This window comes from Lissotriton vulgaris, chromosome 11 (genome assembly GCF_964263255.1).
Source record: "Lissotriton vulgaris chromosome 11, aLisVul1.2, whole genome shotgun sequence".
Lineage (NCBI taxonomy): Eukaryota > Metazoa > Chordata > Amphibia > Caudata > Salamandridae > Lissotriton > Lissotriton vulgaris.
The window spans coordinates 748423499-748444387 of NC_141699.1; the positions used below are offsets into that span (position 1 = coordinate 748423499).

The window sequence follows — 20889 nt, forward strand, 5'->3', positions numbered from 1 at the left end:
TAAAAATGCAATCAAATACATGATAGCCAAACATACTATTCTGGTCAGGCAGGCCTTACCAACATGTAAACGTACTCACAGTAGGATTATTAGAAATGGGGGTGGGGGTTTTCAAGATTATTTGGAGACCCTCCCCTTTTGACGCCTTCTCCCAGCCAGGATATAAATGACAAAAGATGACAGCGATGGCCAGCTGCTAATCTTTTTCTTCTGAATTCAAACACTGTTATCAGCTTAATGCTTCTTTTCACCAGAGCCAGATGACCCCCTTGAGATCACTTGAGGCCCCACTAGGCCTCCCCCACAGTTTGGACACCTCTGCCTTAAGGTGTGGTAGCTATGGTGCCCCCCTTCAGAGCATTAGATTAAGTTTCCAAAAGAACAGCCTCCTCTATAGTGTCCTTATGTAAGGGGGCTTGATGGAAAGCTGCTGACCTTGATAATAAATTCTGATATGCAGAAACATCATCAGAGATCAGGGTCTGTATCTCCTTGTAGTTCAACATCATAGTCATTCCAAGCATCCCCAGGGTGTATGTTTTGTGGTATATCCTCATCATCCTTTACCATGGGTGAGTGAGGAAACATGTCACCTGCCTCAGAAAATTCTGGCAAATAAGGTGGTGCAGTAGATGGTGGGGGTGGTGTTTGTCAGTTAGGTGAAGCTGTAATAGGGAGGTGTAATAGGATAGTGGCAGCATTCTTCTTTTTCTTTGGAGGCTGTAGAGGCACGTCCAAAGCCTCTTCAAAGTTCCTTGTTTTTTTTAAGATTGAGGTTGTGCTGGTAGAAGCACTAATTTCTTAATTCCAAGCTGAATCTGGAGCACTTATTGCTTAGGGTAAAGCATTTCCTGATTTACATTGAGGATCGGCTCCGGTGGAGATTCCAGTCCGAAAATGAAGCATTTCGGTGGAGGAAGCTTCCATTTAGTTGTACCTGTGGTCAGATCCGAAATAGCATGTTTTTGTTTTGTGCCTAGACGGATGATCGAAGAGCTTTGATCCAGAGGGCGACGAAGTGGAGGTCCCTTCTGCAGGCCGAACTTCCGGAGCTGAGCCGGAGAATGGGGCTTCTGAGTCAGTTTTCCAGTGAGTGCCATGGCCTTTTTGAAGTGGTGTACCATAAGCCATCTTTTTGGTCAGAGCCAATGTTTTGGGCTTTGGGGGTAAAAGTACTCCGTGTCTAATGCTTCTGTGCCGGTTGAAGGGTGGATGAATCCTGGTCGGACTAGGACTCAGAATCATGGATAGACAGTGGTTCCTCTTGTGCTGCCCAAGCTTCCTTGTCTTCCTCCTGTTGTCAACCAAAGATGTCCGATACGTCATCCTCTTGCCCTCACTGCATTTTTAGGAGTCGAGCATGTTGATCTCCAAGATTCTTTTTTGATCTAAAAGACTTGCAGGCCTCACAGATTTCCTCTCAATGATCAGGCGAGAGGCATAGGTTGTAAAAAGAGTGATGTTATTTATGAGGATACTTAGAGTGACATTTCACACATAAGCAGAAGAGAGTTCATTCCATTAGCAGTTCATTCTCCAAAGGCTGTTGGAAGTGGAGAAAGGGAGTCCTGGCCGGATATGGCCTATGGGCTGAGGAAGTGAGCCGAAGACCCGCTACGCAGAAGGGTGATTGCTCGTATGCAATTAAACTACGCGATCGAGACAATACCGTTGAGTGAAGATCTAATAGAGACCCGAAGGAAGCCTGAAGGAGCCTCGAACCAGAGCGCGAGAGATTACATCGCAAAAAAAAACAATCTGAAGATGGAGTCAATGACCATGCAAAGTATTACCAAGAAGAGGGGTCACACAGCTGTGTGACTCGAATAAAATCTCTTGGAAAAAAAAACTTGTAATCATCGGAGCCCAACATTAGATGGCGGACTTATGCAAGGCATGTGTATCTGCAGCACACATGCCTCGAACATATGATAATGACACCACACTTAAGCAAAGGAAGTACATTTACTTCCTTTGCTTAAGTCTGTCATCATTAGTAACAAACTTTATCTTTCATTGAAAAGGGTTCTGTCGATAGGTGGAAAGAACTCTCTGCGGGTCCATGTAGAGGCTATGAGTGTTGACTGTTCATAATTGGGGAGAGGAGTTGGCCTAACGGCTAGGGCGGTCGACCTCGAATCTGGGGAACTGGATTCGAGTCTCGGCAACGACCCTGACCATCCTGTGATTGTGGGCAAATCACTTATAATCTCTCCGTGCCTAACAAAAAAATGAATGTGTCCTAATGTAACGCAACTGGTGCTATGTAAAGCGTTCCGATACCTGATACCTTCGGGTCAAGTTTGCGCTATATAAAACTCCCTAAAATAAATAAATAAATAAAATAATTGGGCGTCCTAATGAATGAGCTGTGATAGCAGGCACCTGTTCTTTTCCATGTGCCTATAATGATTTGGAAACGTACTCCTTCATGAGTGAACACTCCTTCACCCACAAAGATTGGATTCTCCTCCCTACAGCTCTCCACTACATTATAGGCTATCTGACTTTCCAGAAGTTACTTAAAACTGACCGTTTCTCGATATAGGCTGTGCCTTGTGTCTGACAGAATCCATCCACAGGAATTAAGCAATTACATTGCGACTGCTGCAACTTCCGAGGAGTACTGTAAAACGTCTTTACCAATTACCAGAAAGTTATCAATGTTCTCAAGATACATGCCTTGCCTATTTAAGTACAATTTACAAATATTTCTATTTTCAGGCCTTTTTAGGAATAGTGTCCTCTCGGACAGCAGTGATTGAGGTTATTACCTCAAGGTGAAATCACTTAATATAAGATTTCCCTGCAGGGAGAGGCAGGAGCCAAAAGCGAATTGCAGTTTTTCATTTACTTAAAATGTTATTGGTCTGTTATGACAAATACCATAACAAAGCAGTGATGGATTACAGAGTATCTGTACTTACCCTGGAAAAATAGCCCGCTTGGATGGCTTATGGCTGCTTTAGAAACTGCCAACCACACTGCAGTGTCTGCTCCTTGCTCTGGACTCCTTAGTTTACTTTTCATGAATCCGTAAAATTCAGGCATTGCCATACGAACAGCTGAATGAAAGCAAAAATAAAAATAGGCAGTCTTCTTAAATATTAAATTACGAGTTTGGCAAAAAACATACATTACACAACCCTACACTGGAGAAGTCCTCAACTAAAACATATGGGCCCATTTTTCTCATGCCCACAATGAATGCACTGGCTACCTATGGCCTCAAAGAGTATCCTTCAATGCCCTATGCATCACACATAGGGTGCACTCCACCACCTTGAATCAAGCTTCTTAAAATTAAAACTCAGATTACACAATAAAAGGAGACACTTTAGATCAAGAATGTCCCCAATGCTGGAAATTCCACCAACTACAAAATCAGTATAGAAGGTACAGACATGGAAATTGCGGAATTAACTGCCAAAGAAAATAATATTTATCAACAATGGTTTGCAATTTAAAGGTGCCATGAACTGCTGGCTTGTCCCATACAGTAAAGCCTTGACTCTCTTGTACCACCACAACCCTCACTGATTAGCATATAGCAATATCAAACCTATTTCTGCACTCTTTGCTTTCCACCATGTGCGTAAAATGCACTCACCCACTTCAGCGTCAACTATCGAGCAGACTATATAATCCACCATCATAAAAAAATTGTTGTCTGGAGTTTTTCATTTTTGATTTGTGTTTTTGGATCATTAGAGAAGTAATTTAGCTTGGGTAGAAATTGCTGATCCGGGCTGAATTTTTAAAAATGGCGGATGTGTTGCATGATATATATTTCAGGAACCATGAGACTTATATACTTTATTTTGGTGTCAAAACATTTGTTTTGGTGGTCAATTAGTCTTATAGCAACAGAAAATAAATCGCTAGAGCAACCCTTCCACCATTTTCCAAAACAGCGGCTCTATAATGATGTGTTTTAGCCATCATATTGGTAATTTATTTTTATATTGTTTTCGCTTCAGGTTTTCCATTGAGTCAAATACGTAAACATGAGTGAACCTGGTGGTAGCAGAGGATCTTTACCTCTTGACAGAGCTTTGTTAACTGCAAAATTGTGTCACCTCTCTTAATCTATTGGTGTGTTAAATTGTTTTAATATTGTGATTCTTTCCACTATATCCAGAGTTCTCCAAAGTCGGTCCTGGAAGGCCGGATCCATAGCAGATTTTTAGGATAACTACATGAATCTAAATGTGGATATGTTAAACATCTTGCATAGATCCGGCCCTCCAGGACATCCGGGACTGACTTTGGAGAACCTTGCACTACATCATAGAACATGGGCCCTATGCTATGTTTACTGCATGGCCATTTTAGCGTGGTATTTTACATACTGTATTAATGTTGTACTGTTTCTTGTGGGCAGACGGATTGCTTCTAAATGTGCTGCCTCTCTTTTTTAACAGTAAAACAATGCTAAACTATTGCAATAGCATTTATATATGGCAGCTCTCAGTTTTTTTCTGCTTTTACTTTGATTGTGCTAGCATTGACCTGAATCACCTGTTCCCCTTTCTCCTTTGCAATACTAACAAAATAAAGAAAAAACCAATGGCAAAACCAATAGGTCTGGCATGTACTAGTGGATTAAAGGCCAGATCTATTGCCATTCAAAGTCCTGTTACTGATGTTTGTATATCATACCAGCATAAAACACACTTTTGGAGTTCCTCCCTGCTTCTCAGTTAAATGAAGTCCCCGAATGGATTGGCATTCTCAGCCCAATAGGGAGAAAGACAACTACACATGCTATATCTTAATGGGAGCTGCGGACGCACCTCTCTTTTTAGGGAGGTGAGGACATAATATGCGGTGGAAGTTAACTCCTGTAATCTGCTGTAGCAGGATTACGAGAAATTACAGCAAAATTATTTGAGAATATGCGGAATTACTCTGAGCGTAAGCCAATATTTAGCTCTATTCTCCTAGAACAAAATGCACCACTGCATAAATAATGGACCAAGGAAGCCTTTTGCGCTAAGAAACCAGTGCCAAAAGCAATACGGCACAAACATAATCAGCCAGAATCTATCTGAGCTTGCTACGGTAGTTGTTGCTGAACTCCTCTAGTAAGAATTTTGATCCAAATTAATCTTAATCATGGAAACAGGCATATTCACACCGTTTTTGGTAATATCGTGTCAAAAGAATAACAAGAAATTACTGAATTTAGACAGAATACTCTGGGGTAGTTATGCCCAGGCCTAGACATAAACCACTGCTGGTTTATGACAGTAATGTATTTAGTGATCCTGAAGAGTGACTAAGAGGATAATGAAGGATGCGTTCTTCCTTCTCTTTACCCAGTGCCCACCAAACAGAAGCTCCCACAGCTTTAAACCATACTTACCAATGACATGAATTCAACACTGCCCTCTGGCAGAGACATAAACCATTGAGAAGTATGTACATTACTTTTTTCAGAATACATCTTCTTTCTACCGGAGTTTATCAACTACTTATGACATCTTTTAGACTTGGAGACTTTTTCATATGTTCTTCTTTGTCCCAAGATTTCATTCACAAATGACAATGCTCGTCTCCTTAGCATTTGCTTGAGCATTCTCATTTCTGTCAGCACTTCAACCCCAGCAAAAGGCCAACAGTTTGATTAAGCACCTGCACTGTGCTTAGATTGACCCACCCAATCAGGTTGCTTAGAACGCTGGCACTAGCTCTTGTGGACTCCCAGCATTCTAGGCTAAGTGGCACTGACACCAACCAGCCAGAGACAGTAGGGTTTTTAACCCTATAGGTGACACCTCTCCATTGCGTGTGTCAGCCATTGGCCGATACTAGGGCGGCACCTAAAGCCCCTCTGGTACTCAACACCAGAGAAAGTCCTTTACTTTTTGTTTTCATCAGGCTGCACTGAAAGAACTTACCGAGCAGCCTTTTTGTTTTCATCAGGGTTTTCCGGAAGAACTTACCGAGCAGCCTGAATGTTTTATTTTGTACTACAATAGCAATTAGTGCACAGGGCGCTCTGACGTCATATTAGTACAAGTGAAGGCAGAACAATCTGATGGGTTTGTTTTTCTGTCATTGAATGTAAGCTGGGGGGCTATCTCAGCCCCCATAGCAATGAATCTAACAGGAGAGGTATAGTTGGTAAAGAGAGAATCTTCTTCTTGGGGGGCAGATGGGGTAATTATCCCTGATCTGGCCCTTGAGGGGCAGAAAGCCCACTAGACTCCAGGGAAAGTTTTTTTAAATTAGAAAATATTGGGGTATGGCTGCCTACCATGGGCCTGGTTATGTCCCCATCCCAACTACAGGAGAGAACACTCTTTCTGTCCCTCTGGGGGGCAGATTGGGGTAATTGCCCTCAATCTGCTCCTCCGGGAGCCCGCTAGAAGCCAGGAATTAATATTTTTGAAATGGGGTGCCCAAAGTAAACGGGGCAACAGTCTTTATGCCCCACACATTCCTGACATTTCTGTGAAAAAAACTTCTGTAATCTGCTGGGAGCCACAAATTGCCCACCACACAACATTCACCCTAGTCCCCTGTTAAAATTGGTCCTTACTTGTGGGGGTGGGCCACAAGACATTGACACAAAAGGCCCTAAAGTGCTGCATGGAGAGATCAACAATAGGGTTAGCTGCAGGATTTGAGACCATGTTCATCCGCCACCTATGGAAACCTACCTACCACAGACATTTTGGAAAAGTAGACAACCAGGGGATCCGAGCGTAGTGTGCCTTCTGTGAATCTCATGAGGTTTTCTCACCCATAATGCCCAGCAAATCTCAAACTTTACCTGAAATCCAGAATTTTCCTTAGATTTCCGTGATAAAAACTTTCGGAATCCTCAGGAATCCACAAAAAACCGAACAACCAGCATTGCTCCACTTTTGCCAATATAAATGCTGCCATTAATATGTGATTGGGCCTAGTGCCTGTAACAGGAACGGATCAAACTGGGGCCACTGGGAATCCACGCGCAAAGGCTCCCATTGACCTTGGTTTGAGGTTCACATGGCACTTGGGTAAAAAAACCTTATGGGATACACACAAGACACACCACCCCGTAATCCCCTATTACCCTAGTTTTAGAAAATGTGCAGCTTTGCTAGGTTTACCTAGGTGACACCTGAGCAAGGACCCAAAATCCACAGCTATATACTGTGCAAAAAGCGGGTCAGTTTTGAGTGAAAAAATGTGATATATCCATGTTATGTTTTGGGCTGTTTCCTGCACTTGGCCTACCCACACAAGAGAGGTACCATTTTGTTCAGGGGAGTACTGGGTGAAAGCAGGTTTGTGGTTTCCCGCAGATTCCAGAACTTTCCCTCACATGTGAGGAAAATGTGTTTTTTTGGTCAAAGGTTGAAGTCTGCAAAGGATTATGTGTAAAACAACTTGGTGCGAGCCATGCAAGTCACCCCATACTAGATTCCCCTATATGTCTAGTTTTCAAAAATGTATAGGTTTGCTCGGTTTCTCAAGGCGCCGTCTGAGCTAAGGCCCAAAATCCACAGCTAACCACTTTGCAAAAAACAGGTTAGTTTTGACTGGAACAAAATTGATATATATCAGTGTTGTGTTTTGGGCCATTTCCTGTTACGGGCACTAGGCCTACCAATACAAGTGAGGTACCATTTTTTATCAGAAAACTTAAGGGAATGCTGGGTGGAAGGGAGTTTGTGACTCCCCATAGATATCAGAACTTTCTATCACTGAAATGTAAGGAAAATTAGTTTTTTTTAGTTGAGGTTTGAAGTTTGCAAGGTATTATGGGTAAACAACCTGGTGAGAGCTATGAAAATCACTCCATTCTCAATTTTCCTAGGGGATTACTTTAAAAAAATTTACAGGTTTGTAAGGTTTCCCTAGGTGCGACTGAGCTAGGGCCAAAATCCACAGCTACCCACTTTGCCAAAAAAGCATGAGTTTTGGGTTGATTCCGGTTGCTGGACTACTCCTACTCGCATAAGTGAGGCACCATTTTTAACAGAAGATATGTGGGAGCATAGAATAGTAGGATGCTTGGTATTATCAATTGGATTTCGCTGCACTTGTAGCCCCCAGTTAAGCTAAAGTGTAAAAAAGAATACATTTTGACAAATATTCTCTAAATCATAGGCTAGTACGATTACCCACAAATTTAGAGATACAAATAACCACTGTTCCTAAACTCCATATCTTGTGCCCCTTTCAGAAATACATAGGTTTCCTTGATACACATTTTCCATTCTACATATTTCACCATATGAGTTGGTTGATACTCTGTACACAATGAAAAAACATTGTGTGGTGCAGCTCAGTTGTTGGCTCTTGGTACCGTGGGGTCTTGGAAAACCTACAAACCCTATATATCCTCATAACCAGAAGGTCTTGGCGGATGTAATGATACATTGCTTTTGTAAATCAGCCATGATGACAAAAAGTTACAGATATAAACGTTATCATAAATGACAGTTTTTCCTACTCATTTTCAGTATTTCTTTATTTCAGCAGGTTAGTTTTTTTGGAAAAACCTTGAGAAATCTACATATGTGACCACTTCCTCAATTCAGAATTATATCTACTTTTCACAAATCCATGGCTTTTCTCAATTATCAATGGGTTTCACACTGACTTCCACCACAAACTGGAAGTGGGTTGAGAGCACAACAAATATTAAACAAGCATTTACAATGCAACGGTTTCGCCTTTGGAAAAGTTTGAGCTATTGGCATTGTAAATGACAAAATTTGTATTTATGTGTTGGTATTGAAAACAGATAAATAAATGTCATTGTCATTTACATTGCCAATAGCTCTAAATTTTCCAAAGGCGAAACCGTTGCATTGTAAATGCTTGTTTATGCTTACTGCGAAAAGCCACTAATAGCCAAGCCCTTGAACTTTAGCAGCTAACGTGTTTGACTTCTTATATTTAAAAAATGGACTATTTACAACATGTGACCTAAAAAAAAAAATTACTGAAGTTTGTGGTGGGCAGCACATTGCATTTTGCTTTGCATCGTACGCAACTAATTGTTCCATTTTTTGTGTTGAGGGGTGGGTTTGACTTCCTGTGGTAATTACGTATTTCACACGACCCGATTAAAATAAATGTCAATGGAAGGTATGTAAATGCACCACATTCTGAAATATACTTTGCTACCAAAATAGCTAAAGTACTTTCTAAAAAAATGGTCTCGTCTTAAATTAACAGAAACAGGCGAGCTTGCATTACCAACAGCTGCCTCATTTACATCAAGTAATATTAAAACGACTTTTTTTTAACATTATGTTATCTGCGATGCATTTAATTTTGTGCTGTTGCTTACGCAGCAAAATGTATTTTGTTACCTTTCAATATTACAGTTCAGTAAATAATTGTTTACACGTATTTTACACTAGCCCAGCTTGCTATTACTCTGCATCACGGCACAGCTTGTTGGTGAGGGAATTAGAAATCTGTATGTTTCAACTTTTGAACATTACATTTTAAAGAAGCAATAGTATTAGATTAACACCCCCTTCGCATTATGACATTTTTGCACGTATATAAAGGAAGCTAATTTTTAGAACTGCGAAGAACCCGTTTCTGGAGTGCACACGTAAATGGCAAACTGAAAGTAATGTAGCTGCAACGGGGATGCAGTGAATAGTCAAACGCCGACCTCAGATTTACATCGATGTAGTCCGGCTGAAATGCGGTCGTTTTAGGACACTTTTTAGGGAATCTCTCTTTCATCGTAGAAGTCATTTTGAGTTTTCTTCTCTTTAGAGAATGGCCCGGCTCTCTGATCTCCTACAGCTGTTAGTTTGTAATATGCGCAGGCGACGTGCCTTCGCTCCCTACAGTACACAACCCGGCAAACGCTGCTATTTCTGATGGAGGACAAAAAAACACACACCATCCTGCTAATCTGCCTCCTCAGCTGGACTTCGTGAAGAAGTGATTACAGAAGGAACGCGCACACTCTGGGAGTTTCGTCGTTTGTGCTGGAGTAACATGGAAACAGTGACAACCAGTGGCGTCACTAGGGTTGGTGTCACCCAGTGCGGTAACTCATGGTGTCACCCCCTCACGACTTACCCCATGATGGACCTCCTCCGAGTCCGCCAGTGCCAAATAACGCTCTAGCATAAAGCATGGCATGGCACAAAGAAGATAAAGAGTCCCAAGACTTAACACCTTTCATAGAAGGCAAACGTATCCGGCAAACCCCCATTGCTATATTGTCCCCCATGATATTGCGTAATTTTTTAAATTAATTAATTTCAGTGCGGGTTTCAGCTCTGGGCTGCCGCACTGTGCTGGTGATGCCCGGATTTTGAATGCCCACTTCCATTAGCTTTGTAATTGGCTGGACGGCAGCGCGTGCCTCAGTGGTGGCTGATGAGATTTAAAAGTGGCAGGGTGTAAAAAACAGTTTCCAAAGTAAAAAAAGTGAGCATGTATGCACTACTATTTTTTGTATATATGTTGCAAACTCAGACCAATGAAATTGGACCAGAGCACTCTGCAAGAACACCAGTTAAATTTCACAAGGTCCAAGTCCTTTTTAAGCATAAAGAGATTAATTGATTTTCCGAGAGTCACAGGATGTTCAGCTGGTGTCAGGAAGACTCGACCACAGTGAGTTCCCCAGTTACAAAAGTTGGTGCCGGCACATTATTATAAAGAAAATTAAAGCTTTTTCTCTCACCTGGCTCTAAAGAGAAAATATTTTTTATTGTGTTGACCCTGGAGCTGGGTTTCCAAACTGTGTTTATATCTAAGACCTGTTCATGAGCCAAACGGACGTGCGCTGATCTTTATTCTTTGTGAGAGGATCCGCTCTCAGTTTCTGCTTTCCACTGACCTGCCAGCCCAGCCAATCCCGAAGCTGCTCTATAAAATAAAGAGCGCAATGTTCTTTCAACAGCCTTGCGTCTCTTTGTGCGCTCGGCCTGCACAAAATTGAACAAACGTATTTTGGCTTACGCTCAGCTTCATCTCCATGCTTAAACAATATATAAATTTATTTGTTTCATCGGGTAGTATTTATATGTCACAGTCACACACATATAAGGAAATTCAGGGTACTCGACTTCTGCCTCGGTGTAAATTGATTTGTAAAACATAGTGGAGCGTATCCAGTTTGCTCATGTTTTGTTGCACAAACAGTAAACACAGTGCAGAAGAGGATTCACGCTAGTTTTTCACTGTCCACGACGATAGGAGATTACAAGAGCGGATGCACCGTGTAATAACACCAGTGAAATAACATCAGCTAATATCAGAAATAGTGTTCACTATTGTTCCTTCACACTTCACACCAGAGGATGGCTGGGGTTCTACTTTATGGCTTATATTATTATTATTTTGTCTTCTTCTCTTCCTCAACATGGGACTGTAGAGAGGCTAATGGTAGGGCACCAGCTCAAGGTGATGTCACTTCTGTTTTTCCCGGCTTTTGGCGAATTTCCTTCAATGAAGGGTAGAAAAGAGGAAAGGATCCCAGTGCTCACTGAACTGCTGCAGCAGGTGCATTAACCGCCTGGGCTTCTGTAAAAGCCAATATTACACCTAAGACATTGAAGCTTTGGTAAACAGGTTAAAGAAACTTAAACCCCATACCTAGATTTTTAATGGAGTCACTGTAACTCCATCAAAAACACAAAAGTTCCAAAAAGGCTGGCGATGTCTTTGGAAATTAACACGCCCAGATCTCGGGAAGAGCCTGTTTTGAGCGGTTTTAGATTTGTCAAATAAAAGAACCTCGGCAGAGGGAGATGAAGTCACCAGTCGAGGATCAAACATTTCTGTTAACCAGGAAAAGGGGTTTAGGAATCCGAAAATAGGTTATGTAAAGTTTTCACTCGTCCAAAACAAGGAAAAAATCAATTTGCCTCGCGCTGGCTGCGTGCATATTCAAAGTTAATGAAGAGACATCTTCTGTGTCGCTCCTGTATTTGACAGGTTTGTGGCGGTCTCTCCGTCCTTTCGTCTGCTCCTCTGCCTTCATGCGCCATATTTCAAAGCGCTAAGTTCCTTGCTGCCTGGACCCCTGCTCCAGCTGACAATGTTCCTCAGTATAATACCACCGCTGCCCCTGCCCTGCACTCACTGTGACATCTGCTCACGTCTCCGTTGGGCGTTCGTTGCAGCTGAAAGCTCTCGCAGCATGCTGGCTTACCCGCAACGCTTGGAGATGGATTGGATGGAAGGAGTTAAGGAGTTCCAATACAGAAGTCTTCAAGTTCGAGAGGCTCACGGTGTCACCCCATGTGGTGGTGTCACCCGGTGCGGTTCGCACCCCCCGCACCCCCCCTAGCGACGCCACAGGTGACAACAACCCACGCACTTTGACATAAAAGTTGTATGTCTGCACCCTGGCACGCAGCAGCCTGGCCTGCCACGCTGGGTAGCGCCTGCAGCTCGCTTTTAGCGTGTTCAGCTGGGAGGGAAGGCAGGCAGAGGGCCGGGGGCCAGAGTGGTAGAGGGGGTGCCATAGATACGGCAGGCTTTTTATTTTTGGTGCTCTTATCTGGCACGAGGGCAGACTTTGTCGCGCAATCATTTTGATAGTAATAAGCCTTGCACGCAGCCTTTAAAACAACGACCATAACGGAAGGAAACTCTGTCCAAGCCGGCTCTGCGTCTCTGGCTTCACCTTTCTGCCAGCAGGACTTGCGCAACGTTAAATACACAGCGTAGGTGTTTCAAGGGAGAGAGGGAGGGCGAGGACAGGGGAATGAATGGACGGGGGTGGGATGGGAGTGCGTGTAGGGATTTGGGGGCATGCTCTCCCCTTCCCATTGGCTGGAAGGTAAAATTCCAGCCAATGGGAAGAGGAGAGGGCGTGACTTAAAAAAAGACACGGAAACGCCCCCGAGTCGCGTCAAGGCGGGCCCTGAACTCAGTGACGCTCCTCTCCTCCAATGGCTGGCCAGCATTTACGAGGCCAGCCAATGGAGAAGAGGGGCGTGTTCAGGCCCCCATTCTACTAACAAAAGATTTCGGCTCCGCCCACCCACTGCTTACGCAGTGGGACGGTAGCCAAAACCTAAAAATGGGCGACCTCTTTGAAAAATGGCAAAACTGTGGTAAAAAAAATGTTCTTTACTCAGCTCTGCATATTCCTGAATGGTGGGAAGATTGCGACTTTAGCAAAGCAAACTGTTCATTGATGCCATTTTTTAAGGAAAAAACAGACACTTTTATCCAGGACATTATTTTCCAATCCACCCCCAAAAACTCAAAACATAGCTATACTTTGCTTATTTTCTCCATCCCCTCCTGTAGAATCCACAAACCCTTGGTACTTTTAGGATCCCAGGGATATTGAAAAAAAGCCACAAATTTGGCATGGATACCTTATGTGGAACAAAATGTTAGGGAGCCCTAAGCACAAACTACCTACCAAAAAGCCAAAAAAGGGCTAAGCACTGAGGTGGGGGGAGGCCCAGCAATAAAGGGGGTCATTGTTTCTGGTGGGTGAGTTTAAGGGGGTATGTGGCAATAGCCAATCAATCATTAAACTTTATTTCGGTCATTGTGACCATAATACGTATAACAGTACATGAATCTGGAATAAATACGTGTCAAAAGTTCATTAAATACTACATATCAATTTCCAATTGATTTATACCAGCCAATTATATGACAATTAAAACAACAGTCAGGAGAATAAGATATGTGGGAACAAAGGCTTACGCCCGATAACATTACGCACCATGCATTCACTATGTTAAAAATAGATCTATATACAAGAGTAAATGACATATAGATATTTTCTATAACATGGGTTAGAAAAATTTGTAAAAAATAAGGAAATGTGCGCTAACTCATCTTTAATGCGGACCTTTTAATGATCCACAATTTACCAAGAAACTTAGCAACTGCGCAAGCGACTAAGGGCCAGATGTAGAACGGTTTTTGCATGCGCAAATGGGTTTGCAAACCCGTTTGAGCATGCAAAAGCAGCATGGGGTATGTACAAACCCTATTTTGCAACACGCAATTTTTTGCGACTCGCAAAATATGGTTTCATAACTCGCTATTAGGAAGGGGCGTTCCCTTCCTAATAGCATGTGCAACCCTATGTACAAATGTTTTGTGTCCGCAATTGTGGGCGCAAAACACTCAAATTCTTTAAGAGGGTGGTAATAGGGTTGCAAACCTAGGGGAAAATATTTTTTAAGTGCAGGCAGTGGTCCCAGGTGCCTTAAAAAATTAAAAGAAAACAATTCTTTTTTTTTACTTGCATTCCATTTTCCTTACAGGAAAACGGGCTGCATTTGAGAAAAAAAACTGCTTTATTTAAAAGCAGTCCCGACATGGTGGTCTGCTGAGCCCAGCAGGCCACCATACCTGGGAGGGCGTGCCATTCCCAATGGGGTCTCAAATTGTGAGAAGCTCATTAATATTCATGAGCCTCTCTATTTGCGACCCCATTGGGAATCACAATAGTGAGTTACACACTGTTGTACATCCTAATTAGCGCCTCGCAGATCGCGAGTCACAAAAGACTGCAAGGTGCTATTTAGGCCGTCGTATATCTGGCCCTGAAGCCCTAGAGTCAGATTTTAAAATACGCAACGCTTCTTGGTGGCAACAATTTTCAAGCGACCTGCAAACAGGGGCTTTTTTTAGCCATGTGATTCTCAGGGAGTTGTACATGGGTGTAATGGCGGACTTTTTCCGGCCCTTTTCGAGGGAGAATGATGGAGAATGACTCCAGTCTATCAGCCTTATAGTATAGGGATTAGGACTATAAGTAGGACCCCTTTAGGAGACACGGTAGGGTATTTTCGTACCCCTTTCCTTAGAGTAGGGCTTATGAATTTAAGCTAGGAAATAAATATATAAGTATTAGTCATGATCCATCATTTTGCTAGCGTGTTAGGATATTTTCCATGGAGTTATGTGTATTCTGGGCCCTGTAGGCCTTAAACGGGACAGACTCCATCTTGCCCTCTGCCTGGTAGCTCGAGAGGCCTTCTAGGTCAAGTGTAATGTTTTAGTTTCAAGCTGTTGTTCGCTTGGAGAGAACCGGCTCAGGCTGGCCCTTATCGAAGGAATGTATTTTTCTCCACTCTGAAGACACAACTTCAGGCCGGCCGGCTGGGAACGTGTCCTTGGTACGGGGAGGTACAAGAATTTGGTGGGCGGCAGGTTACTGGCCGTAACTTTCCATGAAGGAACAGGCTTTGATATTAGCGAAGGTGTTAGACAGTTAGGGAGTTAGTTCGTAGGCGGCAGCTAGCCGTTAGCATCTCTGCTATTAATTATTTCCACGGCGGACAGTCACCATCTTTGAAGTCCGAGAAAGATTTAAGACCGAGACTCTCTGAGAAAGACTGAAGGAGAAATAGCGCGGAGCGCTCAGAGACAGAGAGAGAGAGAGATACGGTAGCTAATAACCAGCAAGGTTCCAGTGACTTGAAGGGAAGCAGAAGAGATTGAGCCTAGCGGTGCAGACGTGTACTTGTGACGGCTGGGGTGTGACTTCGAGACGAGTCAAGACACAGAGACAAGAAGGGAACCTAGATGACTACCGAGCCCCGACTTCACATTAACCAGGTGACCTCCGCCCTTTCTTTAAATAAGCGCGCATCCTAACCTTTACCTTTTCCTTGCAGAAACTACATTGCATAGTATTGTGTTGTGTGTTTATTATCAATAAATATCCTAGTTCTTAGTGAACTGACATGTGCCTTGTATTCTTGTACAATCATGGTAACTGAGGCTTCTAGTTGAGAATTGTTTGCATGAACGGATGTGAAATCCCGATCAGGTAAGGAGTGATCAAGCAAATAGGAAGCGAGGGGACCTTTGATGCCAGGAGCAGAAGGTACAAATTATAATCTGGAAAACCGTACTAACTTTTATTATCATAGTTTTATCCCAAGTAGATAAATGAGAAGTTGCTCCCATAGGTGTCCATAGGAAAGTGGTCGTCGTTGATATACGCGTTAATGAGAGCGCTGGGGAGGATACCAGCGTGGAGGTTCGCCGGATTGTGAACCGTGTGTAAGTGAGAGCGCTGGGGTGGATACCAGCGTGGAGGTTCGCCGGATTGTGAACCGTGTGTAAAAGAGAGCATTGGGACTGCAGGCCCGTGTGTAGACACGCCGGATTGTGTGTCATATCTGCCCTAGGGTAGATTAGTTTGGGTCTGGGTGGCCGCGAGACTAGCTGATGTGAATAGAATATGGTAGAAAACCTATGCATGTTTATTGCTATTTCCCCATCCTTAGGTACGAACTGTACATACATGTATCCATACCCATTGTAAATACGTTCTAAGGAGGGAGGTGATTACGTTTTGGCTGGGTTAGAGGGGCCCCTAGGGGCTGATTCCACCTAAGCGGAAAATCCGGCCATTACATCTGGCGTCACGAACTGTTTACGAAGCCTGTGTGCGCTGTATTGTTTTAATGTTGTTGGTTTGCGCTCGGCTCGTACGTATAAATTTTTGTTTATAATTGTGTATATAGTTTTTGTGTGTCGACATGTTTGCGAAAAAATCGTCATCTGTTTTCAAATTGCCTATGCAGATTCCCGGCTGGGAGTCTACGCCTTACGAGGCCTTGGCCCGTGAGTGGGCCGATTCTACTGGTTTGAGTGAAAATTGGTCTTCTTGTTTGGAGCAGGCGGAACCTGCTGATGTGGTTTCATGCTTGCAGAAAGCGCCAGTAGTGAAGGGTGATGAGCTTCCTATTTTGGGACGCAGAGGTTGGATTGTGCTCAATGCATACAGAATTCTTCATGAGAAGTTTGTTCAGTTACGAAAACAGTTTGCGGATATGGAAGGACAGTGTGTTGAATTACAGAATGCGCATACTCTTTTACGCTGTCAGAATAAATTGCTTGCTGACAAACTTGAGACGTATCAAACTATAGCCGAAAGGGCTGCAGTTCGCATTGCGAGATATAAGTATAAACACCGTCGTGGTCGTGTGTCTACACGGAAAGTGCGTCTGGTCGTGGCGAAAGCCGGACTGGATTGGAACCCTGATGAGTGGGATGGTAATATCTGGGATTCAAATGCTTCTGACTCCTCGGCTGAGGAGGGTGATAGGCGTGAATCTTCCCTCCCCGGACGTGATTGTAAATCTGCTTCTTGTAACGATAATGTTGTTCCCGGCGACCATGGTCGCTCTTCCCATTCAGGTGATGTGTCTTGCCCCGATTGTTCTTCTAATTCTAAGATGCGGGCTTCTTTGGAATCTCTTCCTGAGGTTTCTGCTCATCCTGTGTTTCGTCTCAAATTACAACAAGCCCCTGGTAATCCAGCTGGTATTGCTTTGGATTGTATTGAGGATTTTACTCAACAGGAGGTTAGTGACATTTTACAACGATTTCGTCAACGGCCCGGTGAGGCCCTGCTTACTTGGATGGTGCGCCTTTATGAATTGGGCGCTGCCGGTATTATGCTTGATGCTGTTGATTGCTTACGGTTTTGCTCTTTGAGTTCTGACTCTACTACACAAGATCATTTTCGAAATTATAATGGTGCTGGCCAGATTACTTTGCTCCAGCTTGCGTCTGATAGCTGTAACCATAAATATCCTACTGAATCTGACTGGCCTGTCAATGACAAGCCGTGGTACACTTTGCGCGATGCCTCGCAACGTTTGAAAGAGGAAGTGATGAAAACTGCGATTTTTCTCAGTACTTCTGACAGACTGTTGGATGGTCTTTTAACATCTTCTGTGCGTAATCGCATCATTCGTTCTTCGCCTGTTGCTTACAAGCAGGTTATGATGACTTTGTTGATTAATCAAACTGGCAATCCTTTGTCTGCGGTGCTTGAATCTGTTCGTCAGCTTGGTGAATTGGGTGAATGGTTTAAACCTGAGAGACAATCTCGACCTGAGGGTCGTACTGCTGGGGACTATAAGTTCTCTAGACGTGATATGTTTCTTGCACTTATAGCTGATGGTGTGAAAAGGGAGGACATTGACGGTGAGCCTAATAATCGCTTATGGGATATCTTTCGTAAGCGTGGTTTGGATCGGAAGGAGGGTGCCCGTCGTGTGCGGAAGAATGAGTATGATCGTGGTTCTGATGACAGTGGTGATGAGAGACGTCATGTGGATTCTGATCGCCGTGATGATCGGCGTTATGATCGTGATGTGTCCCCTCATCGTGACTATGAGAGAGGGAGAGAGGGGGAAAAAGAAAGGGGGAGAGATGATCGTGCTTCCAACCGAAATAGAGATGAGAGAAATTATTCCCCTGAAATGAGGAGAAGGGAGGATCGTCACAGGCTTTCTGATCGTAATTCACAGTACTATGAACATGACAAAAATCCATTTCGTAATGGAGATGGATATGAACAAGACATTTTGATACCCAAGAAAACTGAGAGCATTTATCCTGATTTGTCTTGGTTGACAGAACGCAGGAAAAATGACTAGGAAATAGGTCAAGCTCCAGTACATAAGTGGGCTCACAAAGACAACAGACCCTATGTAGATATTGAGATTTTTTGGAAACATCGTAATATCCAAAGGGCCCGAGCACTAGTAGATACAGGAGCGGAGGCCACTTTAATTCATGGAAAATCAAAGAAATTCAAAGGACAATTTTTCACAATTACTGGTTTAGGTGGAAAAGAGACCCCCGCAGTGCAAACTACACTTGAAATAAAAATTGGCAGGATTCCCCGTAGAGAATACTCTGTGTTAGTTGTACCTCTTTTGGAGTATATAATTGGAATTGATATTCTAAAAGGAATGACTTTGCATTTGGATGATGGTTGTTATCAATTTGGAACCAAACATTACATTTCGACCAGACCTGTACGGGTTGGCCGTTTACGAATGCCCCCCATTAAGATTCCTCAAGCCACGAAAGTAGTTTCTCAAAAACAATATCGTATCCCAGGTGGTCATGAAGAGATCAGTGCCACAATTCAGGATTTGGTTGATGCGGGAGTTATAACTCCGGTCACGTCTGCTTGGAATAATCCCGTCTGGCCCGTGCGCAAAAGTGATAATTCTTGGCGCATGACTGTTGATTATCGAGAATTGAACAAACACACACCTCGTTTAGCTGTTGCAGTACCAGACATTGTCACTTTGATTCAGAGAATTCAGAAGCATCCAGGTACATGGTATGCGTCCATTGATATTGCTAACGCTTTCTTTTCGATTCCAATTGCCCCCGAGTGTCAGGAACAATTCAGTTTTACATGGAATGGACGTCAAATGACGTTTAGAAGTCTTCCTCAAGGTTATGTACATAGTCCCACGATCTGTCACCGGCTGGTGGCGGAGCATTTGTCTGAGGTGCCCGTGAATCCACAAATACAGGTGTGTCATTACATTGATGACATTTTGATTCAAGGTGAGACGCAAGATCAGGTACAGTCCCATTTAGATCAGATCCTTGATTGTTTGCGAGCAAAAGGTTGGGAAATTAATCCTGATAAATTACAAGGCCCATCCCAAAATGTCAAATTTTTAGGTATTAATTGGCATGAAGGTCACAGAGAGGTGATCCCATAAGTGAAGCGAAAAATCTTAGATTTTGCAGTTCCAAGGAATAGAAAAGAGGCTCAGAGTTTCATTGGCTTGTTTGGCTTTTGGCGTCAACATATTCCTCATTTGAGTCAGATTTTGGCTCCGTTATATCGAGTCACTCGTAAAAAGAATGCGTTTGAATGGGGTGAACCACAACAGAATGCTTTTAATTTGGCGAAAGAAGCGATTCAGTACGCCTTGGATTTGTGGCCGGTGGGCGAAGGTGATGTGGATTTGAATGTGTCTGTGGAAGGTCCGTATGCCAATTGGAGTCTATGGCAAAAGCAGGGCAGACAAAAAGTACCATTAGGTTTTTGGACCAAAAAGTTACCTGAGGCTGGTGAGCGTTATACACCTTTTGAAAAACAATTACTTGCATGTTACTGGGCTCTGGTGGATACCGAGCAATTGACCCTAGGTCGTGTTGTGATTTTGAGACCTGAGATTCCTATTATGCAGTGGGTTTTGAGTTCGCCAAAATCCCATCGGATTGGACATGCTCAAGAGGCGAGTGTGATTAAATGGAAATGGTACATTCAGGACAGGGCACGTGTGGGTCCGAAAGGTGTGGCAGTGTTGCATGAGCGAGTGGCGCAGGCGCCCTCGAATGAGGCTGGAAGTGATTGTTCTGTACCTGTAGTACAGGAATCTCCTGTCAAGTGGGGTAAATCATTTGATGATCTGTCCGCGGAGGATAGTAAACATGTGTGGTTTACGGATGGTTCAGCGAGGTTCATTGGTGAGAAACGACATTGGAAAGCAGTGTCATACAACCCGATTACGCAGAAATTATTGAGTACAACTGGTGATGGAAAGAGTAGTCAATATGCTGAATTGTATGCAGTTTACCAAGTTTTGAAACAGGAGTTACCTGGCACATGTCATATTTTCACAGATTCCTGGTCCACTGCTAATGGACTGGCGGTATGGTTACCAACATGGCATTCTCATAATTGGGAATTGCATTCAAAAGAATTGTGGGGAAAAGAGCTATGGCAAGAAATTTGGGAATTGCTCCCACAGAGTACTGTGACAATCTTTCACGTGGATGCTCACACTCTGATAGATTCCCTTGACAAATTCTTTCATAATATTGCAGATGAGAAATCTAAAATTGCTGAGGCAGTGGTGGACATGCAGGACTCTGATTTGGCAGGATTGGCGAAATGGGCCCACCAAAAAGCAGGACATTTTGGAGAAAGAGCCACTAGCAGGTGGGCTTCCGATCGAGGAATTCATATTCCCTTAAATTTGATTAAAGATGTTATTCTGCATTGTCCTATCTGTCAGCATGCTAAAAAACGATCAGTGCCCCACATTGTTAAAGGCCATTTACATCGAGGAAAAATGCCCGCTCAAATTTGGCAGATTGATTATATTGGTCCGCTCCCTATGAGCAGAAATTGCCAGT

General features: G+C 43.3%; 1 protein-coding gene across 2 annotated transcripts in view; it reads right to left on the minus strand.

Annotated features, from left to right (window-relative positions):
- LOC147683446 (dehydrogenase/reductase SDR family member 12-like) overlaps positions 1-20889 on the minus strand; it is a 325191-nt gene that overhangs the window by 24644 nt on the left and 279658 nt on the right. For both annotated transcript variants that reach the window (XM_086943869.1, XM_086943868.1), the window contains exon 9: positions 2928-3065. In XM_086943869.1, the coding sequence (XP_086799995.1) occupies positions 2928-3065 (138 nt within the window). The remainder of the gene's footprint in view (positions 1-2927; positions 3066-20889) is intronic.